A 22287-nucleotide genomic window follows, 5' to 3' on the forward strand; every position below is an offset into this window, starting at 1 on the left:
AAAATAATTTAATAAATTGAAGACATGAAGATTTAAATCCTCCAGTAGAGCTGCATAAAAAGGACTGATGAATTCATCAGTTCTTCCAAGCTCCCCAAAGAAGCCCAGATAATATTTCTTACCTCCTGTTCTACAGAGATCACCTATAAAAGAAAAACAGGAATTCAAGTGCCTCTATTAAGCCATTCTTTGCCTCTGGGGCTAAACTCACTGTTGAATCTACAGTAAGTAAATGTGAAACATTTAAAATATTCTTATTTGTTTCTAATCTTTCTCATTAGACTAATACACTTGTAACACCCTTTCTGGTTAGAAGCATGGTTGTGAACCCCAAAGTTACTGTACAGACATTTAGCAAGCTACTGACCTTTATTGTTTTCCACTAAACCAAGAAAAGTGCACAAACACGCCAGAAATGCAATCACAGTTGTCACTAGCTGTAATTAAGCACTGTCACCCCAATATTTCAAGAAGTCTTGAGACCTACAGAAAGTACCTCAAACAAATCAAATGACGAACTCCATGAATGAAAATTCCCAAATTATTTTGTAACCAGCAAAATAATTTAAAACCAAACAAAAACACACCTTCCTGGCTCTCCACTTTTGCACAGCTTAGTGCAACTAGTCCTAAATTAAATCCTGTTAAAGCCATCCTATTAGGGAAAGCAACCAGGATTTGAGTTACTGTGTTGTAATAGTTTATTTTTCTTTGTTCAAGTAGTAAATTTGTGTTGTTATCTCAGTTTCTTTTTCTCATCTTCTTCAATGTATTTGTTCCACCCTCAGCTGGATACAAAGTCAGTTTTTAATGATCGTTTTCAAGTCAGTTTCAGGCCCTACACTTAGCCTAGCTCTCTCAAAAATGTTTACAGACTTAACAGCATACTTTTATTTATATAGAGTTCCTCTTCTTTTTCTTGTTACTGTATAAAAAAATGAAGACAGAAAGTGATGGGACTAATTAACACAGGGATGTGATCCTGCAACATGTCAGGAATTGCTCCTACCTGCAAAAATAAATGAGGGAAAAAAAGAAGAAATGTTTTTCCCCCCCCGGTTTGTTCCAACGACAGGTCACATTGGTGCTATGAGTAAGGACAGCAGGAAAGACAATTTTACAGAGAATATTTAAAACCTATAAATTCAGTGTCTCTTTAAGCACAGACCCTTTGGGATTTTATTCTGTTTTAATCTGTTAAGACAAAAATCTTTCATCCCATCAAAATTCTTGGGTTATACATGGATTCAGACAGTGGCCAGCTAATAGGAACCTCCTTACTCTGGAGGAATCAAAATACTCTGAATCTGCCCTCTTATTTTGTTGAGAGACTACAGGAACAGAAAGAATGACAGAAGCAGGGTAATTCAGTAGCCACGAACGTATGGATACATACCACACGTTAGTTCCAAAAGAAGCATGTATGATTTAATTTATCTTCTTCAGAAATAAAACTTCCCTTCCATAAAATCTGCCCATGATACAGTAATCGAAAATCTTTCAAAACAGCACCAGCAAACACCAAGTTTGTGCCCTAGAAGGGAGTACTTTCAAGCAATCTTACATCCTAGAAAGGAGCGCATTTTAACTCCCTTGGTTCCAAATCCTTTTTCCTAAGCTGTGGCTTTCCTTCGCTTGGTCTTCTCCATCCTCCCTCCCAGTCGTCCCCCCCCCCCAACTACCCTCAAATAAAAATCATCCTGCTATCACACAATTTGGAGTATATTACTAGGGAATAAAGAGAAACCATCAAACCGCCACAATAAAAACATTTCATTTTACCAAAAGGACGGTTCAAACAAATGTAATTAAGTACAGTATCTAGGATTTTCATGACTTCAGCTAAGCAAAATAAAAGTGCTGGGTCAAGCCAATAAGTGAAACTATTCATGCTGTACAGAGCTGTAGCCTTCTGACAAGCCGCATTCTGAAGTCTCTTTCTAACCCCCTTGTATCTACAGAGCCCATTCAAACTTCCCAAATGAGGGAGAGAATCCAAAGTGCAGTCAGTTCATTAGAGCCAATGATGTGGGAAATGCTAGATAATTAAACTCTTCTCCTGAAAGATTTATTTCTGATATCAGTTTTGGAAGACCAGGGGGAAGAAGTAAGACATCGCACCTCACAAGACTTAACTCACCTTTGTAAGATTCTTCTCACAGATCAAGTAATCATATTGCTGTGTAGCTTATTAAGAAATATTACTGATTATAGTGATACTGTACAACACTGCTGCTGTACACACATTTTTCAGGTTTTGTCCTCAATATAAGCAGATGTTGTCTGCACAATCAGGAGATGTAAATTTAATCCACGATCCAGTTGCAGTGGAAAAAGAATAAAACCAAGTTTGATCCGAAAGGGGGAAAAAAAATAAATCAAGACTTTTTAAAAATAAGGAAAATCAACCATGAGAAGAAACATGATTTAGAAGGTAAGGGTTCTTCCTCTAAACAGCATAATCAGCGTTTCTGTGTTTAAAAATTTGAGTTGTTCCCTGAGATTAGAAAAAGCTAGGTGAATAGATGACCCTGGAAAGATTGTTCAGGTGAAGAACCTGGGCTTGTGATTAACTAGATCTGAAAAACAACCAGTTATTTAAGCTAAGCAAGCCCACACGTTCTCACTCTCTTGAAAGACATAAAACCACCCAGAAGCAGATATTTGACTGACATCTAAAGGAAGATAACGGTGGAGACTATGCATGGGCACACTGGCTTCTGCAATGGATACTGCTACTAGCGAAGAACAAAGTAGGGTTCCGAATGAGAATATCCACCCAGCATTTTATACAGCTGAGCAGGCTGTTGAAAGGCAAGTTTGGACATAAGAGCGTTCAATTTCAACATCTGAGTTCTCCAATGAGCTGTTAATGCCTTTATAGAAAAGCACACAGAATACTGAAGACTATCATACATAAAGACTTTTAGCTCCAAGCCATATACAAACATCCTTTCAGATGACAATATTGCCCTTCCCTATTTCCTCCTCCGCCACTGTTTAAGAATCCAGATAACCATCACATGTAATCCTTATTATCATAATTGATCTTGTATCTTTAAAAGACAAGCAGGACAGAATCAGTCATACTGCAGCTCCAAAGAATGAGAAAATACTGCTTAGGGAAGGCCACCTTTCCTTAGGATTCCCAGAAAATTTTCATCTTCACTCTGGACTGAACAGTTGAAAGTATCACAGTTTTCCATAAAGAAAAAAGAATATCAGAAAACACAAAAAGAGAGATTCACCACTGTACATTTTTTTCACCCTCAAGCTGTCCTTTCTGCCAAGGAAGCCAGAAAAGCAAAGGTATTGAGAACACGTAGCGAGCAAAAATACCTGCTTTTCAACTCCAGAGTTAGCTTTTTGAGTAACTTCATACTGCAGCTGAGTAACCAAACTTGCATCCGTGCCTTAATGAGAGGTAAGGGGAGCACCTACTGTTTGCATTTACAGTAGATGTGGTTCATGAGCAGCAGGAACAAGTTCAGCCATCACAACTGTTCAGCTTGTGCTGCTCCGATGCATCATTTCAGCAGGGGAGGTTTCGGTAACAATTAAGCAGAGCCATTCACAGCTGACGAGACCCCTAAATTTTGCGAAGTGTGGTAGCTAGTGTTTTATCCTTGCTACTGTATCTTGTCAGCCACTGCACCACACAAATTATCACCAGAATCCATCTCTCTCTATACTGACAGCATGGGGGTGGGGATGTCTATTCACCCATAAACGTGTAGGATATTTATTCCACTAACTCACCCACTTTTACAGAGGATGAGCATGTAAATATCCTGTCTCACAACAGGAGGTTAATTTTTTAGAGAAAGAATTTAAAAATAAAGCACCATCAATTAATGTGGTTGTATTACAACAGCTTCACTGCAGAGACTGATACAAAGAAAAAAAGTGTTGAGTGGAAAGTAGGAGGCAGATAAAAAGTGGCTTGCTAGGATCTGAAAAACCAATGACAAGAGATGATCAAATGAAACTTTTTCACTGTTACAAATGTATTACTTATTGGTAAAGATAAATCTCAGGCTATGAAAAAAAAAAAGGAAGGAAAAAACAAGAGAAAAATATTTTTCTGTTCATGGAAATTGATAGTTTATGCCGTGGAAAACTGAAATTATGATAAAAAAATTCCATTTGAAAGCTTTCATACGTAATGTAAGCTGAAGAAGAATATGATCCTTTGGCACTGAACAACACACAAATTTGTAAAGATTTCTATCCACTACACTGCCAAAAAGAACAGTTAAATACCATTTTAAGAATCATGGTGACATGAATCGCTTACGTGATTACATCAGGCACACTAGCTCAATCTACTCCAGCTGTGATCTGGACATACATATTTTATAAAACCTTAAATGCAGTTATTTAATAAATTTGCTACAATTGCAAGCGTATGTTAAAACACACCCAAGCATTCCACAGTTACATGTCACCACTATGTACCACTGAAGTTATGTTCAATGTACCAATTAGTTTAGGTAAATACGGGGAAAGTCTGCTCTCAGGGCAGCTACTACTGGGCAGCTGCTGGAGACCATGGTGTTATTTCAGATATAACCAAGTAAGCATTAGTAAAACTTAAAAAAGTACATATATTAAAAAATGCTCTGAGCACTTTGTTTTTGACCACTCATGACTACAGAGCAAGACAATGGAAATTTTCAATCACAGTACTTAGAAATCTATGTACCTTTATTTAACATTCATAGTTTTTCAAAATAAGAATCCTTCAAATACACAGCAATGCATCAATGAAAGATCACATCCTCTAAAACACAAGAAGGGCTTTTATCTCAACTTTTGGGGTTTGTTTTAACCTATTTTGCATTAGAACAGCAGATTGTTCCAGTGAAGGGACAGAAGTTGAAGCCAAAGGACCATCTGCTAAGGTTCTCCCCAGTGAATTCCACTGCAAAAGGCAATGTGATGGAGCGACCCAGGCAATTGGGATACACACCATTAAGTAAGCAACAGAATGAAGGATGGAAAACTTTGAGGGTAACTGTAGAAGAACACAATCACTGTCATCACTGCATTTTTTTTAAATAATAAAAAAAATCAGACAGATGAAGATATTTGCTATGAAGCCATGAGACTGCTACTATATGCACTGCAAACAGGGCTTGCCTCAAGGTTTTCTTTCATTTTAAAAGAAAACTTCAGTGCTAGAGTAGATATAAATGGTCTCTTTTGTATTTGCATCTTCTAAGAAATCCTTTACTCATTTAATAAAATAAAATTTTCTCCACCTTCACAGCAGAAGACTGTTTAGACCAGTTAGCACCCACTGGGGTTTCATTGTGGCAGCTCATTTCAGCATAAATTTGTTAACTGGTTGTTTCTAACAAAGGTACTATAATACTCTTCAGAGCCTGATTCCGCATTCTGTATTCCTTCAAGTAACTTTTAATACTTTTGAATTAGGATCAGGAAAAGTCTATGTATACACTGCCTATAAGGATGTACAATTCAGTGTATCATTTCATAACCCAGCTGTCAACAGAGACAACATTTCTATAATACATGTATTGTATGCGTGCCAGTATGAGATGAATAGTCCTGTAACTATAATCAATACCGTTCATTCAAACAACTGGCAGTAGCATTTCAGACAACTGGCAATTTCATCAGTTTCACTGGGCTGCCCAAAAATAAACAGCTTGAGAGGAATGAATGATCTCTGTGGTTAACTATAAATAACACTAATCTCAGTCATTTGTTTTAGGGGGTTCATCACTAGGAGACGCAGAAGTCTCGTATCAGTGCAAAAGGCACAGCAGGCTCCAAGAAACTACAGAAATGCTGAAGAATTATGCTGTTGGTTTTTCATTCACCCAGTTACTGTATTTACATACAGGCTCCACTGACAGCACCAGGATCCCACCAGTGCTGCAGCAGCTCCAGCTCTGCAGGAAACTCCCATGATCTCAAGGATGTGTAACCATCTCAAAAGTCAAACTGGGTTCAGAGGAAGCTCCAGTGATCTGAGTAAACCTACTCTGGGAATAACTAATGTCACTTTCAAGGTAACACGAGCAAGTTTGGGATTTTTAACTACTTCAGTGTGAAATTTGCCATCTCTCAAAAGAGTTTTTGAGAGCAAACAAACCTAACAGCTCAATGTGAATGAGACTAACGCTGAGACTGATGGGTGCGAGGTGAACTCAGGCAGACGGGGAACAGAAGGTGCCATTCACAGGCCTGTTCACTGTCTCTGGGAAGTGAAATAGCTTTTTTTTTTTAAAAAAAATAAATAATTATGGTCTATCTGCTCCTATCTATCAAAGCAAGGCAAGAATAAGAGAACAGAGGGAAAAGAATAAAGACAGCTGACTAAAGGGAAAAAACACTTCTCTGCAGAGTACAGATCCCAAAGAAAACTTCCAAAGCCCTGAAGTGAAAAAAAGATCCAATTTTTTGTGGTTTAAGTAACCCTCTCCCCTGGCAGCCTTGCTGGGTGTGGGCTAGCACGGCAGCACCACTGCTGCCCAGCCTGCGAGCCTGCAGGTCCATGGGTCACCAGCCCTGAGGCTCTGAATGTATCTCCTGCTCCTACAGGAAAATCTCCTAACCGTTGGGAATTGTTATTAAGTTTTCTACCATATTTCACAAGTTCAGAAACACAAGATGCCTCATGTGTGCTCTAGGGAAAACAGAGGGATGATCAGTTCTCCCAGGGGCCTGGAGGTTGGCACTGGTCTGCTTCCAGGCTGGATTTGTGCTGCCATGAGACATCACTGCAGAGAGCTCAATACACCACCGGACTGCAGCAGTTTCTTGCTGATACCATGAATGGGAGCCAAAGCCATCACCTCAGCTCCTTCACAGTGTGCAATACTCCAAAGAAACTCCATCAGATGAGCTCCACAGGAACGTCCAAGCCCTCTGAATAGACTACTGAGCAGGAAACAACAGCATATGTGTACACATCCAGGTAACCAAACTGCTGCTGGACCAAGTTCAAAAAGTCATGTTGCTCCATCTGTAGCCATAAACAATCACTTTTCAGTCCTAGAGCCTGTTGCTCAGAAATTTTGTATCCTGTCAATTAAATAATCTTCAAGCTGTAGTATTATCCAATTTACAAGCTTCTTGCTACTATAATATGAAAAGCAATCATCACACCCAGCCACACCAAGAAAGCATTTCAGTGGGATGTTTCTAGCACAATGGCCAGCAGCAAAAAGATTAATGGTACCAGTGGCTTCAAAAAGAGAACACTCACTTTCCAGTGGACAAACAGGGAAAGCTCACAACCCCATTGGTGACTCTACACCTCTGGGAAATGAGGCAGGCTGTACTGTGGAAGTCACCTTTGCAAACAAAGTCAGTGGCTGTTTTAAAACTAAAGCCTTGATTAGATTGTTAAATTAAAATTGTCTGCAGGACTTTCATAGAGAAAATCCAGCTTTTAAGAATGCGTGAATTTATCAAGCTGCAGATCTTTATTGCTTTGATCATCAATATTTTAAAGTTGCTACTTTTTATTCTATATTGGCAATAAATCTCAACACACTTGAACTGCAATCATCACAGCACAACATGATACATTTCTCTCAGAGATGTGAAGTAGGACTCATCAACAATAAAACACCCCAAACAAACTGGGCAGGAGGATGGCTAAACAGATAAAGTCTCTTAGTTTCAGGTAAATGATTAGGTAGCGGTGAACACTGCTATTAACCTCAAGTCCATAATGACAGCTTAAATGAACAGTTCTAAGTGGACGCAGGCCTTTGTACCAGAGCTGCACTCCTGCAGCTGGCACTCATTGACCCTTTTGCTGGCAGGCTCCGCGGAGAAGGCAGGCAGCCACGTCTGAACTGCAGGCCCTTCTCTGTCATGCAGAACAAAGTCACAGTCCTGATTATTCAGGAGGTTTGATCTTAATGCTTTACACTTCTATAGCATCTTTCATCCAGGGATGAGGCAGGCAGGAAAGCATGGGAGAATCTTAAACTGCTATTGCCCTTCCCGCACCCATTTTGCAGAAAGAGGCCTCCTGACTTTGGAACTTTCCGATACTTCTTTCAAGTGTACTCCACATACACTGAATTACACAGAAACCAAAATGATAAGATTCGTATTTCACACACAGCTTCACCCAGGCTTCTTGAAAGCACAATTAATAATCGATTTTGATTAAGTTATTTTCAAGAAGATTTTAATCCCCTTACAGAGAATGTTGCAATAGATTGAATTCAACCTAGCGCACACAAGAAATACACAGGACTGATCTAAGCGTTTTTAGAGACCACACAGTAGAAAGGGGGAATCATATTAATCCTGCTTGCAATTTTGTCCAGAACGATGCCATTTTAAAATTCATGTGAAGATCCGTATTAAGGCAGACTATTCCAGAGCAGCAGATTCTGGAATCAATTAACAAAACAATTCTTATTAAAGACAGGGAATCTCCAGACATTACCAAGGAAGCACAGAATCTTTTCAGAAAAGCCCTCAAGGAAACTATACTTTAATATCAAATTGTATCCTCTAGTGTATGCAGAGATTGCTTCAAATCTCAAATGCATCTTATGTGAAACAGGGGCTAGCACTGCAGAGCAACACAATAAGAATTTAAGACAGGAAGTGCAGATAATTTATCTGAATAAAGCTTCCAGGAGAATAACTGATTTATGTTGATAATGATCCAAGCTGGAACCTGACCAGGATGCAGGAGTTAGCAGCATCACTACCCACAACAGGTTCACTATTCATGAAAAATAACAGGGTGCTTTTACAGATGAAAATAGGTTAAAATGTTAGCTTTATGCTTCAGCCAAAAGACCCTGCTTTGACAGAGATCTGTTCTTGAATTACTTCTAGAGCAACCCAGAAAAAGGTGCCATGTTTTTCAATCAGGACTATCACTATTCATGCAAGCACATAAGAGACACAATGAGTTAAATTTCACAGACGAGTCTATGGTCTTTAACGTCACACAGCCTCCATTCATGCAAGAATTACAAAATCCATAAACTGATGCAAAGAGAGAAGTAGTCAAAGGTTCACAGCTACAAAAATACATATTGGGGGAAAGGGAAAAAAAGAAAAACAAAAACCTGAAAGTAGAAAGTGACTCCTGTTAAAAAGCAAGGTCAGCACTTTCCACTGGAGACTATTTGTTTTACACTATTTTGTTTCAATTGAAAAACAAAATCTTTCCTTGGCAGATTCTGCTCTACACAGTCTATTACTGATACTTCTGAGATACCCAGCATCATTTATAAAGGGACACTTTTTACTGCTGAACATGAATATTTTGTTAAATTTCCCAAAGTTCCAACAGGAAATATGTGCAACATTACACAAGGGCGTATTCAGTTAGTTCTCAAAGTCAAGAGCTTGGACAGCCTGGGTAGTCCTGGAGAAGAGGTGTGCTGCTGATTCAGATGCTCCGAGTTTCCCTTGAAAAATCCATTGGCTGTCCTGGACCCACATCCCCCACTTACCCAGAGGCTTAAAGCCATGAATACCCCATGAGGGACCACTCTGGTTTTACCCTTTACTGGCTCCAGCCTTCAAACTCTCACAGAGTTACTCCAAATTTACCCTGGTGTAAATCAGATCAGAGGAAGACTCCATTATGCATTTTGGCCGGCCCTGTTTCTCAAATGGGATACAGTGAGGCTTTTTTTTTTCTACTTTTTTCTTTCTGTTAGGACAGAACAATGAAGCACTAAAACATGGTGGTCCCAGTGGTCATTGTAGATATGCACAGCTCAGTATCACTGCTTGTGATTTCTTTTTGTGTTGTATAGCACCAAACAACCGGCGGTAAAAGCACATTCGATGGATACAAATGCACATCTTTGAAACGGGACATTGTGGTTGTTGAAACCATCTCTACATTTACTACACTGCATGTAATAAAGCTGTACTGATTCACACTTTAAACAAGGCAACTTCTGCACTGGGAATGCTGAACTGGAGTACTGGAAAACTTCAGGAGGGTTAACTGATCTCATTTTGATCAATTTTGGGCTCATCTCACTGCCTATCCAGGTAATAAAGTAAGTTGCCTGTAGATGGTGTGGAAAGATACGCTATACATACTTTAACTGACAAAAATTGCCTATCCATAAAATCCATCACAAGCAGCTTGAACTATATACCCTGAAAAAAGCAGACAGCTTCTCCAAAACACACACAATTTTTTCCCCACATCCATCATCTATATGTCATTATAAAAATTGAACAGCACAGGTGTTTTTACATTGAAAAAGGCAGATTCTTATCTGCAGAAACATCTTCCTAACTTGAACAGGCTTCACCCAATTGTTTCAGTCAAGAAAAAAGATGTACAAACCCCAGAAATCATAATTTCCAAAACAAAACATTTGGCTTCAACTGAAACAGAGTCAATTTTTTGAAGTCTGAAACTATCTAAGAAGGTTTTATTTTTAATTCTCTAATTTTCTGGTGACCTCAGTCTAATTCTTAAAACTTTTTTGGAACTATATGTGAAATGAAAGATGAGCACATCACACAGCTCCCATCGTTTCCAATCATATGTGTTTTTGAAGTCACACAGCATGATTTCTGGGATATACAATCCATTTCTGGGATGCACAGAACAGCAGTGGATTAATGGTTCCATGGAGGAACTTGGTCTGAGTTGGCCAAGGCATTTGATATAAATATATGAAAACTACCATTAATCATGAGAGTCACTCTGCTGACATGGCTGAAATAGGGAAGAAATAGGATTAGCTGGCATAGGATGACTACACACATTTTTTCTCTTTAGTATTATTTTACATTAATCAAGAAGTCAGAAATAAATAGGCACAAAACCCCAACATTTTAAGAAGGAAATTCAAAGTAGGATAGCAGCTATGATGCTGACTGCTTATTCATTCAGTATTTCCTTAGATCCAACCCCTTTTGACATACTCCACAATGGTAGTGAAGCCTCTCTGGAGATGCTACCTGACCGCTGCACAAAGACTTTGGAGAAAGACGGTCAAGTACATTAAACTTGTCAGACCATTTAGAATCCCCCTAACAGTTTCAATTCAATGCAGGGTTAGACCCCGGGTCAGTCCTTTGCAAATCAATGGACACTAATTAGTTCTCATCTAACCGCCAGGAAAAAAGAATGCACATGAACTTGAGTTTACTGACCATCAGACTTTATTAGAATTCAAACCTGGTGACTTAAGTGGTAAAGCCTAAGACCATAAAACCTCTCTAACTGCTAAAACCTAGCCTCTTACCATGTTCTCATGTAAAGAGGCTACGTAAAGTCCAGCACCTGAAAAAACTTACCAATTACCATTTCTTCCCAAGCCATCTCTCCCCCTACACCTACTCCTTACAAGTAAAACACGAACGATGACAACAAGCACCAAAACGTTTTAAGGAATTTAGCACACACAGCAGGGTACAAAGACCAGTCAAGATGCAGCAATCCCTTGATTCACAAGACGTGATCCATGTTCACTAAGTGGGCTACAGCTCCTACCTCAGACTAAGATCTCTGAAATGAAAATCAAACAGAGATATCATGGAAGGCACGAACCCCTGAAATGCACTGCCACACATCTCCTGGCAAAGCTGGCAGCTGTGAGATACTGATTACGGCACGTTCTACAGACCTCACTGGGGGAAACCAACAGGCAACACCACTTCTAGCAAAGATGGCTCTTTCTCCCATCACTCAAATAAGCTGTCTGAGCATGGGTCAGGTAGACAAGAACTGGGCACATGCTGTACCGCAGAAGTATGGACTATACTTATAATATAAGATCCAGGGTGTGTAGGAGATAAAGAACTCTCCAATATTAAGCTTGCTTCTCTTTCCAGCTTTGCTTATTTCAGGTAAAGAGCTGAAAACTTCTCCTTTGTCAAGTGATAGATTGGCTTGCTGTAGAGTTGCGACACACGTTCTCCCAGGTCCATCAGTGAGAATGTATGCCGTCTTCTGGCAAGGACAGCAAATTAGTAAGTGCTAATTTCAATTTACTTTCTGAAAGCATGAATAGTAGGCTGCTTTTTGGTGCTTTTTGTTTTTCAGTTTTGGGTGGTTTTCTGGTGGGGTTTTTTTGGTTTCTTTGTTTGGTTTTTTTTTAATTATTATTTTTCTATAGAAAGGGAAGTGGAAGGAGTGATCAATAACGTGAAAAAGACACTGTTAGCCAAAGCTCTCCACATTTTTCACTGCAAACTACCTCTGCAATACCCATCTGATACAGGCAAACTTTATTACCTTTGTATAAGACACAGTAAAACTGTGCTACCAAAAGTACAAATTGACTTACTCCAAATCATGCTAAGAGCCATTGAAAGACCACAGTCTCCCAACTTCAGTCCCTTTACCGCATGGGCTGGGCCCAAAGGCTTGATGTTTGCATGTAATAAAACTACTGACAGTGAAATCAGCAAGCACCATTACACACATGAGTCCATGAGAAAGAGGTATGAAAATAATGAAGTATACGTGGAATTAAGTATGTATGCATTTACTAGATACCATCAGAGAGTGGATATACCTTTACCATACACCTGCCTATGATTTTAAAGACAATTCTTGTATTAAAAAGGACTCAAGACAGTGAAGTCATCATGCAGCCCTGCATTTTTTTTTTTACAATTCCTGATCAGAATTTCAAACATCCCATTCGAATAAACTCTAATAAATACAAGTCCAACACATGGGCAGGACCAAGCATCCAAAGGCAACCACATAACTCACAAGGGGCCTGAAAGTGAACTTCTTGTAAACTGCATTTGAAAAAAACCAACCAACCAACCAACCAAAAGTCTTTCAGCGTATCTGAAATGTGCAAATGGTCTAGCAAAACAATTACATACAAGTGACCAGATAGGTCGCTTCATTCCAGCAGAAGAGTGCTCACCTGGGCTATTAACTAATTCTAGGAGAGCAATTCACCCTTTTTACAAGTGCCTAGGCAAGCTATCTGCAGCACAGCATCCCTGCAGGTTGATCCTCATGCATAAGGGCTTCTGTGCCACCTGTGCAGTGTACGTGTGAGTGGCACATCACCACTCGCTATTTCAGAGGCGGTTAAGATGATAAAACAGCACGCAGAGACACCACGAGGAGGACATGCAGGAACAACTGCTAGGTGGATTCATTGATTAGCGGATTCATTGATAGGTGGATTCCTACATTCGCTCTTAACTCTTCACACCAAAACCTTACTACCTGTTTCACTCTGGCTCTGTGTATATATGATAGTTTTACCGCTAATAATTACATCCTGAGGAGATCAACTAAAAAGGCACGCAGGCACACGCTACCTTTGAATGTTTCGCATATAGGTACACACTGATAAATTAACTCTGCATTTCTGGTGCTATAGAAATATCTCCAAACTCCCCGTACAGTCAGGCCAGAGTACACCCTGTGAGGCTGAGTAATAGCTGTGAGCATCCACACTGCAGCGACTACAGACAGCTGAACACGAGCATCTACTTTGGAGTCTTCATCAGATGACTGCACATGGAAAAACTCCAAGATGATTTAAAGTTCAAGCTTTCTAGGGCCTCTGATATTCTGAAGATCAACAATAATATAGAGCAGGTGATACAATGGAGGGAAGCACACGCCTGCCTCTGATAGGAAACATAACACACACATTCAGAAGAAAAAGAATCCCCATGGATGAAATCTGGAAATTGCTTCACTGCAGTGATCATTACACAGTTTCACAGAAACTGGTTTGATCTAGATCAATAATTTTTAGATTTCTATTTTTGGATCACTACATTGTTCCAGTGGAGGTACAAGCCCCTGTATAGCAAACCTCATGACAACAGGTACAGAGTTTTTATGCTATAACTCCCCTAGAGCTTATAGTGATCTATACTTTACAGCAGCATAGAAAGTACTGATCTTAGGCTTTAACTTAAATGTCAAATATTAAATCAACATAAACATCTTGCTCACAAGAAATGAACACAAGTTTTCAATTGTATGGTTTGGCTTGGTTTGAAACTAAGCTATGAAACCAAACTGTCGCTGCTTTAAAAATAACATATTCTAAAACCCTTTAAGGATGCCTAGCGAAATCAAAATTAGCATTCCAAAATCGGTAATGACAAAATATGTACTTTAAATGGAAAAATCTTAAATCACTGGATTATGACAATAAAGAATCATTAAAGATACATCAGCTCTCTCAGTTCACACCTTCTTGCATAACAGTCCTACACTTGCAGTAGGACGGCCTCCCACCTCCCAGACACTGAACACAGCGAACCCAGAGGAAAGAAACCCACTGTCTTCTGTGGCTCTTGGACAAGCTCCCAAGCCAGCCTTCAACAAAACTGTGTTTTTTTTGTTGTTGTTAAAAGCTACTGTCACATGCTTGTTTCCCATCATGGCATCTCCATTTCCTCCCAGAGATAAACTACAGCTGTTACATATTTTACTGGAACGTGTAGCTAATCAGTAGCTCTCCAACCCATACCAATAGTCCCACGGGTCCACCAGACCCTGTGCTATATAGGGAAAGCAAGAACAATCGCATCTCTGCATCCGCCCAAAAAATCTTTCCGAAATTGAACAACTAAACAGCATTCTTCATCATGCTTCACTCTTCATTCACTGGGTGAATTGAAAGTTTCTCAAAAGTGTCCATTCATACAAGATTTTTCCCCATCTCTGCAGTGTGAGTTAAATGGAACCCTAGCATCTATTCAGTACATAAATGCTATGGGTGCAGCAGAAGTGAGAAAGGAGCCCGCTTATTTTAAAATTAATTTAAGAAACAATAAGACACACTTGAAAGCAGCATGGTTCCTTCTGCTAACACTGAGATCTCACTCAGCTTAACAACAAATCATCTGCTCTGCCACGAAGTGGAAACAAACTTTAGTTGGAACAAGCCCTTCACCTTTCAACCTAGTACAATACTGCAAAAGCTCTGACACCTAAGCTATACACACATACTCGAGCATGTTCCACAGCATAAAGGGCATTTTCAGGGATCTGTTGTGAGTAGAGTTGTGTGGAAAGCACACTTCCCCGTGTTTTACCACAGATTTCTGGGAGAAACCACAGTGCATTGCTCATTGGGAGCATAAGGCATCTACCCTGTGGTCTCAACTCATGCAAAACCACCAGTACACGGCCCAAACTTGGCAAGACTTTTAGCAAGACATACTTATGCTCTTGGCAGAAGGGAGCCGACCACTTTCAGCATCAGTGTCCTTTGCCAGCTGGCCAAAGAGCACACAGATGCAAGGGAAGCAAATTATCTGCCCGCTGGCAAAAAGAAATGCTGAGAAGCACCTAAGGAAAAAGCGTGTATGTGCGCACGTGTGCAAGTGAGTACACAGGTGAGCATATATATATATATATATATATACGCACCTGTGCTTTGGGAAAGCGACTAATACAGTTAAACAGGAAAAACTGTCTGCTATAGCTCCATGGTATCACTTTCTGCAACGCTCTCACAACAAACAAGACACTTTTTCCATTAAAATCGTCCAAGTTGCATTTCAAAGATTAAACACAATGACTGCAAGGATGCTAAAGAAAAATTTTCTAAGAAAGTCTGAAATCAGACCCCTTCAGGGAAGTGACCATACAACCACTTAAAGGATTTTAGCAACTTAAAGTAAGCATGTCATTGTATCTTCCCTCTTTTTTTTGGTCTCTTAAAGAATGAGTGCCTGTGGAAAAAACACTGCACATCAACATTTGGTAAAATACAAAAAAAAGCCTTCTGGGTTCAGAAGATATATGAGAAATGACTCAGAAAAATTAACAGGAGAAGAATTTGCAGCTGATAGGTAGGTTTAGCTGAGAGAGTGAATCTGCCTGTAGATTAATTAGATTCTGCAATCACAGCCCCTTTTCACCCATTCACATCCCACCACTATCATTACATGATCAACAGATTTTAATGAAAACTAATGCTTTCTTTTGAGAAATTCCATGGGGGCTACGTATAAGGTTGAGTTTACTTTTCAAAATATTTCTTGAAAATCGTACATAACACAAGTGCACATTTGTTGGCTGTAAAGGTGTACAACAGCAATTTTTTGCAATGACAGTGCAGAGAGGGAATATGAGATCTGTGTGCTAATGAGCTGACACTGCAGAGGCTAGAGCAGTGTTAGTATAGTGCACTACAAGTGCAGAGCAGAAAGACATACGCGGGTTATTTCTAGGGAATATGATCTACAGAACTGTACACATAATTCAACATTAATACTAACATCCTTCATTAGACATTATAAGAAAAGCATGAAAGGTGCTTCAGTGATGAAATTACACATTTGAGTTGTTACGTTCATACTGTTCTGAAAAAGCCAGCTCACTCTCTACATGAGCATTTTTGAGGAAAATATAACATCCATATTTCATTTGATTCTATTCATTCACAGGTCAAGTTAACTTTCTTCCTTTCTGTTTTTTCCAATGGCAAAAAGATATATTTTAAAAGATGTAATAAATCCCCTCAGAGCCAACTGATAAACTTCAATTCACCTTTAAATACACTGGAATTTTCATCTGTCTTTGCATTTGCTCTCTGTTAAGGTATCATACAGCCAAATAAATAGGTGGGCAGATAAATACAGAGTGGATGAATACCGTATGCATAACTTAAATGTACAGAGAGGGGCTCGATGCTAGCAGTGAAGCAGAGAATACACGTACATAAATCAGATTATGCATCATTTAACTGAAAAAGGAATGAAAGGGAGGGGCTTAGGGCAGGAATTTTCTTTTGCTTCTAAACAAGTTTGTTCCCATGTTGGGATATTGCCAAATCAGCCCTACCAGAGGTGGGCTTTTTATCTCTGGCACATGAGGATACTTGAGCAGAGATTTTTTTTTTTTCTCCCGCCTCTGGAATGCACCAGATTGCACCAAGTGGGATGTGCAGCTGTACAGTAAGAACGTCTTTCCTGAGCAAAGTCCCCCCCGAATTCCTGCACACATGAACTCCTACTACAGTCACTGTCATATAAATCAAACCAAAGAAGAATGAAAGGTATTATTTTTTGGATACTGACTAGTACAGGCGCTACGCTCAAGCTACACATGCTACTTTCTCCAATTTCCCTTCAGTTCCTTTACCTATCCCACCACAAAGTCAGTCATAGTCTCCCTCTCCAGTGAAGGCAGGCAGAGTCACTGCAGGTTTCTCTCCTGTGGATCCCTGCCAATTGGAAATATTGATCAAACGGCTGTGTGACAGCACTGGAGACAATTTATGCTTACGTCCAAGAGAAGTAAAAATGTTGTGGAAAGAATTCTTTCACGGATATGGCAGTACCCTGAAATCATCTGCCACTCCACCGGGAAGTGAGGATGTGATTAAGGGTACTTGGGTCAGAACGGTTTACATGTTACCAGGTAGCGTGAGGAGCTATTAGTTCATCCTCACGCATTGATACATATGAGCATTCTGACTTTCAAAGATAACCACTTCCAGACTGAAAAAGGGCAACTCTATTTTTTTTAATTTATTTTGAGCTACTGAGACCTACATGACTGGTGACTTGGACTCACCATATTCTTTTCCAACCAACAGTATTACTAGATGGTTGACATAGCTACAGACAAGGTCACCTTTTCATTTTCTTCTGTTTCTTTTTTCACATCTTCTATTTTTAAATAGGTTACTGTAGGTTGGTATTCTCTGGTCTAAGGTTCCTCCAGAGATTTAAGTTTTCCCAATTTTACTACACTGGTAATATGTGTGTTGGAACACGCAGCCCTATACTATAGAAAACCATCTCACCTTACTAAAATCACCACTTCTTTCACTCAGCAATGATGAAAATCATTATATGTCAGAAGATGAGAAGCACTCTGACTAAACAATAAACCGACTGCCTCTGAATGAGTATGTGGTTCACTCGTCTTGGTGGGATCTGTAAAGAAGTGCTGGTAGAACTTAAAAAACCCAATTAATAATTAATCACCCAAGCAGTTTAATGTATTTAGTTTAAATCCATATAATTGATATTTAGGAAACTATGTTTGAGATACAGCCTCTTGAAGGGATTACACTGATTAGGGATTAATAGTCTGATGTTTGTTGTAAGAGCTGTTGAGGCTGGATAGGATTAGTAAAATAAGATGCAAAGTACAGACATGCTTTTATTTACCATTTTTTTCCACTTTACCAAATATTTTTATTGGCTATTATATAATTAACCCCTCCCCACAAAAGTTTCAAAGGTCCTAATTCAAAGCCCTTTAAAAAGTGTAACGCTGCACTAGCAAGAAACAGTCACATGGGGGATACGTTAGAATATCAATCCGAAATTTGTCCAAATATTTCCTTATTGTGTATTTTTTAACCATCAACTTTCTCAGAAAAGGCCTGAAATCCTAGAGGAATAAAATAACTGCTTGACCAGCCTTCTGATTATACAGTGTGGGACACGAATGTATGGACTATTCGATCCCCAACAAACAAAAAAATTAAAGAAATGAAATGTTCAAAACCTGGAATTGTTTTGAAGCAAGAGATACTAGTTTTCTCTAATCCAATACTTCATTATTATAGTACTATGCTTCCTCTTTCGAAGATTTTATACTGTGACTATATATGAACGGGAATCCTGTTCATAACATAAAGTTACTACATTGTATTCAGAAATCCTTTAGATCGTGTGCAGATGTATTTCTGCATACTGCAAAGTACGTGCAACTAACTCACGAGACAGCTCCATTAATTTTCAAAGATTTACAACAAAAACTGCATAAAACTGAATGTGGACACATGAGTAAAACATGTATTCAGGAGCTACTATCCGTAAAGGCACACTTTTTAATATGCGGAACACACACCAGTCTTTCAGAAAGATATTTCACATTTTAACACCACATTAACACTACTCAAAGTTCTATTCTGCTTCTTCTGTTAATAAAGGCTCAAATTATATGTTATGTGCTGCTTGTGCAGAGCTATTTCTCGTAATGCTGAGCATTCCGATTCCATTTTCTCTCCCCTCAGCTCTAACGGCATTTGTCAGTTTACAGTCTCGTCAGCTTTTAACAGGACTTTCACCGTAAGAAAACAACCCAGTATTTCAGGGCAGAAGAGGCAAGCAAGCCCCTCTAGCTTTGTTCCCTCAAGGTCACTTGTAAACAGCTGGTTCTGTTTTATTCCTACACGGTACTATTTGCAAATGATGCTGTTTCACACGGCTAGGTTGTAGCCTCAACAGAAAAGGGATGTCACTTCTGTGGTAATTCACTGATCCCAGCTACACAGCCCTACCATATAAATAACACGGTTGGGTTTTTGGAAATCAAAACTAAAGGGGTGAGAAGAAGCGGTGGGAGAACTTTCCCTAAGGTATTATTCAACCATATAATTAATGTTGCAAATTACTAAACCCTGTCTCAGTGCACACATTTGTTGCACTATATGGTATGAGTAAGAACTCTGGGCTACCAGGGAGAAATTGAACGTAAGGTCAGAGAACAAATATTTTCTTTTAAAACGCGTGTACTTACAAGCATTTGTCACTGAAAAACTGTTGGAGGAGTCCAAGTGATCTACGTGATAGTTCAGATGGAAGGGCTTTTCTGTGGTGTTTTGGTTTGTGTTGTATAACTGCACAGCAAATCGAAACGCACTGTGCTCCTGAACAGTGTTCCTCATGAAAAGTCCACCTAGGATGGGAAAAGGAAAAGAAGGAAAAAAGGGAAAAGGTATTTCAGAGCGGATTTTGAGGAGGAACAGTGGCAAAAAGTGACATATGCATACTGCACGTCTCCGGCAGGAATGAAGAGGAGCAGGCTGAGCCCGGGCACAGAATCCTGACGGAGCACGTACCCGAAATACGCATGCTGAAAGCCCAAAGTTAGGCTCGGGAAGCCACGCTTCCCACCAGTGCCCCCCGGGCCACCGCACCTGGCGAACCAGGCCACTCACACACGGGTGCCCACACGCAGATTTAGAAGTCCACCGCGGCCAACTGTGGCTCCTGCGCTGCCCGCCGCCCCTAGGGCGACCTGCTGGGGCCACGCGTGGCGCGGCGAGCGGGCGGCGGGCAGCGCTGGCCCGGGGGGCGGGCGGACCCACGGCCCCAGCCCCCGGCTGCCGCGGCGTTCCCGATCCCGTTTCCGCGCGGCTCCGCGCCGGCCCCGCCGCGCTGCCCTCGCCGCTTCAGGGCGCGATTCCGCAGGAGCGGACCGAGCCCTCCCGCCGCTCCCGAGGCGAGCGGGCAGCCCCGCACCGCTGCTCCCTCTCGCTCCCGGCCGCGGCAGCCGGCGGCTCCGGGCTCGCCCCCCGCTCCCCCCCGCACAAGTGCCCCGCGGCTGGCGGGGGGAAGGCGCGGGTCGCGCTGCCGCTTACCTATGCTGATGGTGTTGGGGAACCCCGCCAGAGCCTCCCCCAGCAGCCCCGCCAGCAGCAGCAGGAGGGTCCGGGGCGCGCTCTGCCCCATTTTCTTCAGCCCCTGCGGTTCAGCCCCTATAACGAAACTGGCGGCACAGGCATGGGCGCAACGGGAGACTCGGAGTAGTGTCAATGGTGGTGGCGATGCTGGCGGAGGTAGTGGGGAGGATGGTCCCCCTCCTTTCTCCCTTCTTCCTTTTTTTTTTTTTTCTCTTTTTTTTTTTCCCTTCCCCAAATCCCTCTCCTCTTGTCTTCACCCCAGCCTGGGAGGGCTCATTGGCTGCGAGGTTGCCTTTCTCCCCCCGTCTCCAGCAGCCCCCCCCAGCGCAGGGACTTCCCCCAAAGATGGTGGGTAGCGGAGCCGGCGAGGCTGCTCCGCCCGGGCCGGGAGGGGGTTATCGATCAAACTTGGCGTGAGGCGGGCTGGCAGCCGCCCGCCGCTCGGCCCGCCCAGCCCCGGCGCTGGCGTCTGCCGGCCGCGGCGGGCAGCGCTCGGGGCTGCGGTCGGGCGGGAGCGCGGCGGCCTGGCGTGGGCCGCCCCCGGGCTGCAGCTGGCCCCTTTAAAGCTGCATCGCCTCAGTGTGTGTGAGTGCGTGTGTGAGTGCGGTGCGTGCGCCGGTCTGCGGCGGGGGAGGGGCGGGTAGCCGAGCCGGAGCCGGCGGAGGCGGGCGGGGGGCGTGAGGGGGATGCGGCCGGGGTCCCGCCCGCGCCCGGCGGCGGGGAAGGCGGCCGGTGCGGGCGCTCAGGCCCGGGGGCGGCGGAGACGCCTCGGGGCCGGGGGCGAGCGGCCCTGCCAGCGCTGGGGCAGCCGGGTGCCGCCGGGCCGGGCCTGCCTGCCTGCCCCTCGGCGGGCGCCGGTGGGGGGCGAGGGCCTGCGCGGCGGCCGCGGCCCCGCCTGAGGGCCGTGGGGCGGGGGGCTGGGGGAGGCCGCGGGGCAGGGGGCGCGGAGCGCGTGGCCCGGCGGGGCTGCCCCCCTGCCCCGGTGCCCCCAGCGCCAGCGCCGGAGGGGGGGCTCCCGCCTGCCGCCGCCCACAGTGCCGCGAAGTGGAGAGAGACGAGAGGTTATCCCGCAGAAGGGAATGTGGGGTCCCTGCCCACCTCCTCCGAAGGAAGGGAATCCAACAGCCTCCCGGGCCGGCCCGTGCGCGGAAGAGGGCAGGCGGGGAGCATCAGTCGGGGGCGGCGTGGCCCCTGCACGGAGCCCAAAGCGTGGCTGCCCCATCGCGGGTGGGTGTGGGACACCCCGTGTGCCCCCTGCACCCCTGCCTCGGCGGAGCCCCGCCACCCCGGGGCCTGCATCCACAGGGAGCCACCGCGCCTCTGCCTGAAGCCTCCCCACGGGTTGATCTTGCCCCCACCTCCCTGACCCCTGACTATACAGATCCTGCAGGTCTTTGTGTTTTTTTTCTGCTTTGAGGCACACAAAACTGTACAAGATGGAGACAGAAAAGAGATACTAGGTCACCTCGTCTATTTCATAGGCCCAGGGAATGTTTTCTTTCACTCAATTGCTTAATGTTTCCTTTTCCTCTGAGATCAGCAGGTCACTTTCCCTTGGCCCTCCTCTGCTTGCTTTTTTTTTTTATCTTAGTCTCAGACTCTAATGTTCTTCGGGTACATTCAGCTGAGTTATGGGTAACATCAAAAGCAGTTGGCCTTGCATTTGCAAAATAATGAACCAGTGCCACTAGCGTCGTATAAGTACTGGAGATGTAAGGTGGTGGCAGATTACTGCACATACACGAATGAATAACATCAAAGACTCAAGCCACTACTCTTGAAGGAAGCCAAAGGCACAGGTGAAGAACAAACCATCACATTTGTGACATGGGAGCGTAAAGTATACCTTTACCAGCATATATGAAACTCATACTTACTCCTAGATTCATGCATTGGTTGCTCCACGTGTGTTCCTTTTGAGAAT

General features: G+C 42.5%; 1 protein-coding gene across 5 annotated transcripts in view; it reads right to left on the reverse strand.

The window, feature by feature from the left end:
- Positions 1 to 21007, reverse strand: part of GRIA3 (glutamate ionotropic receptor AMPA type subunit 3) — a 152750-nt gene extending 131743 nt beyond the window's left edge. For 3 of the 5 annotated variants that reach the window (XR_008749678.1, XM_055818050.1, XM_055818049.1), the window contains exons 1-2: positions 20322 to 21003; positions 19478 to 19636 (exon numbers count right to left, since the gene is read on the reverse strand). Coding sequence is in view for 4 of the 5 variants with exons in the window: in XM_055818050.1 (XP_055674025.1) it covers positions 19478 to 19636; positions 20322 to 20412 (250 nt within the window). In the remaining variant the exon portion in view is untranslated. Of the gene's footprint in view, positions 1 to 19477; positions 19637 to 20321 lie in introns of all 5 variants that reach the window. The other 2 variants (XM_055818052.1, XM_055818051.1) reach the window with 2 other exon arrangements.
- Positions 21008 to 22287: the final 1280 nt, after the last annotated feature.

The sequence above is a fragment of the Falco peregrinus genome, chromosome 13 (assembly GCF_023634155.1).
Source record: "Falco peregrinus isolate bFalPer1 chromosome 13, bFalPer1.pri, whole genome shotgun sequence".
In the NCBI taxonomy this organism is placed as follows: Eukaryota; Metazoa; Chordata; class Aves; order Falconiformes; family Falconidae; genus Falco; species Falco peregrinus.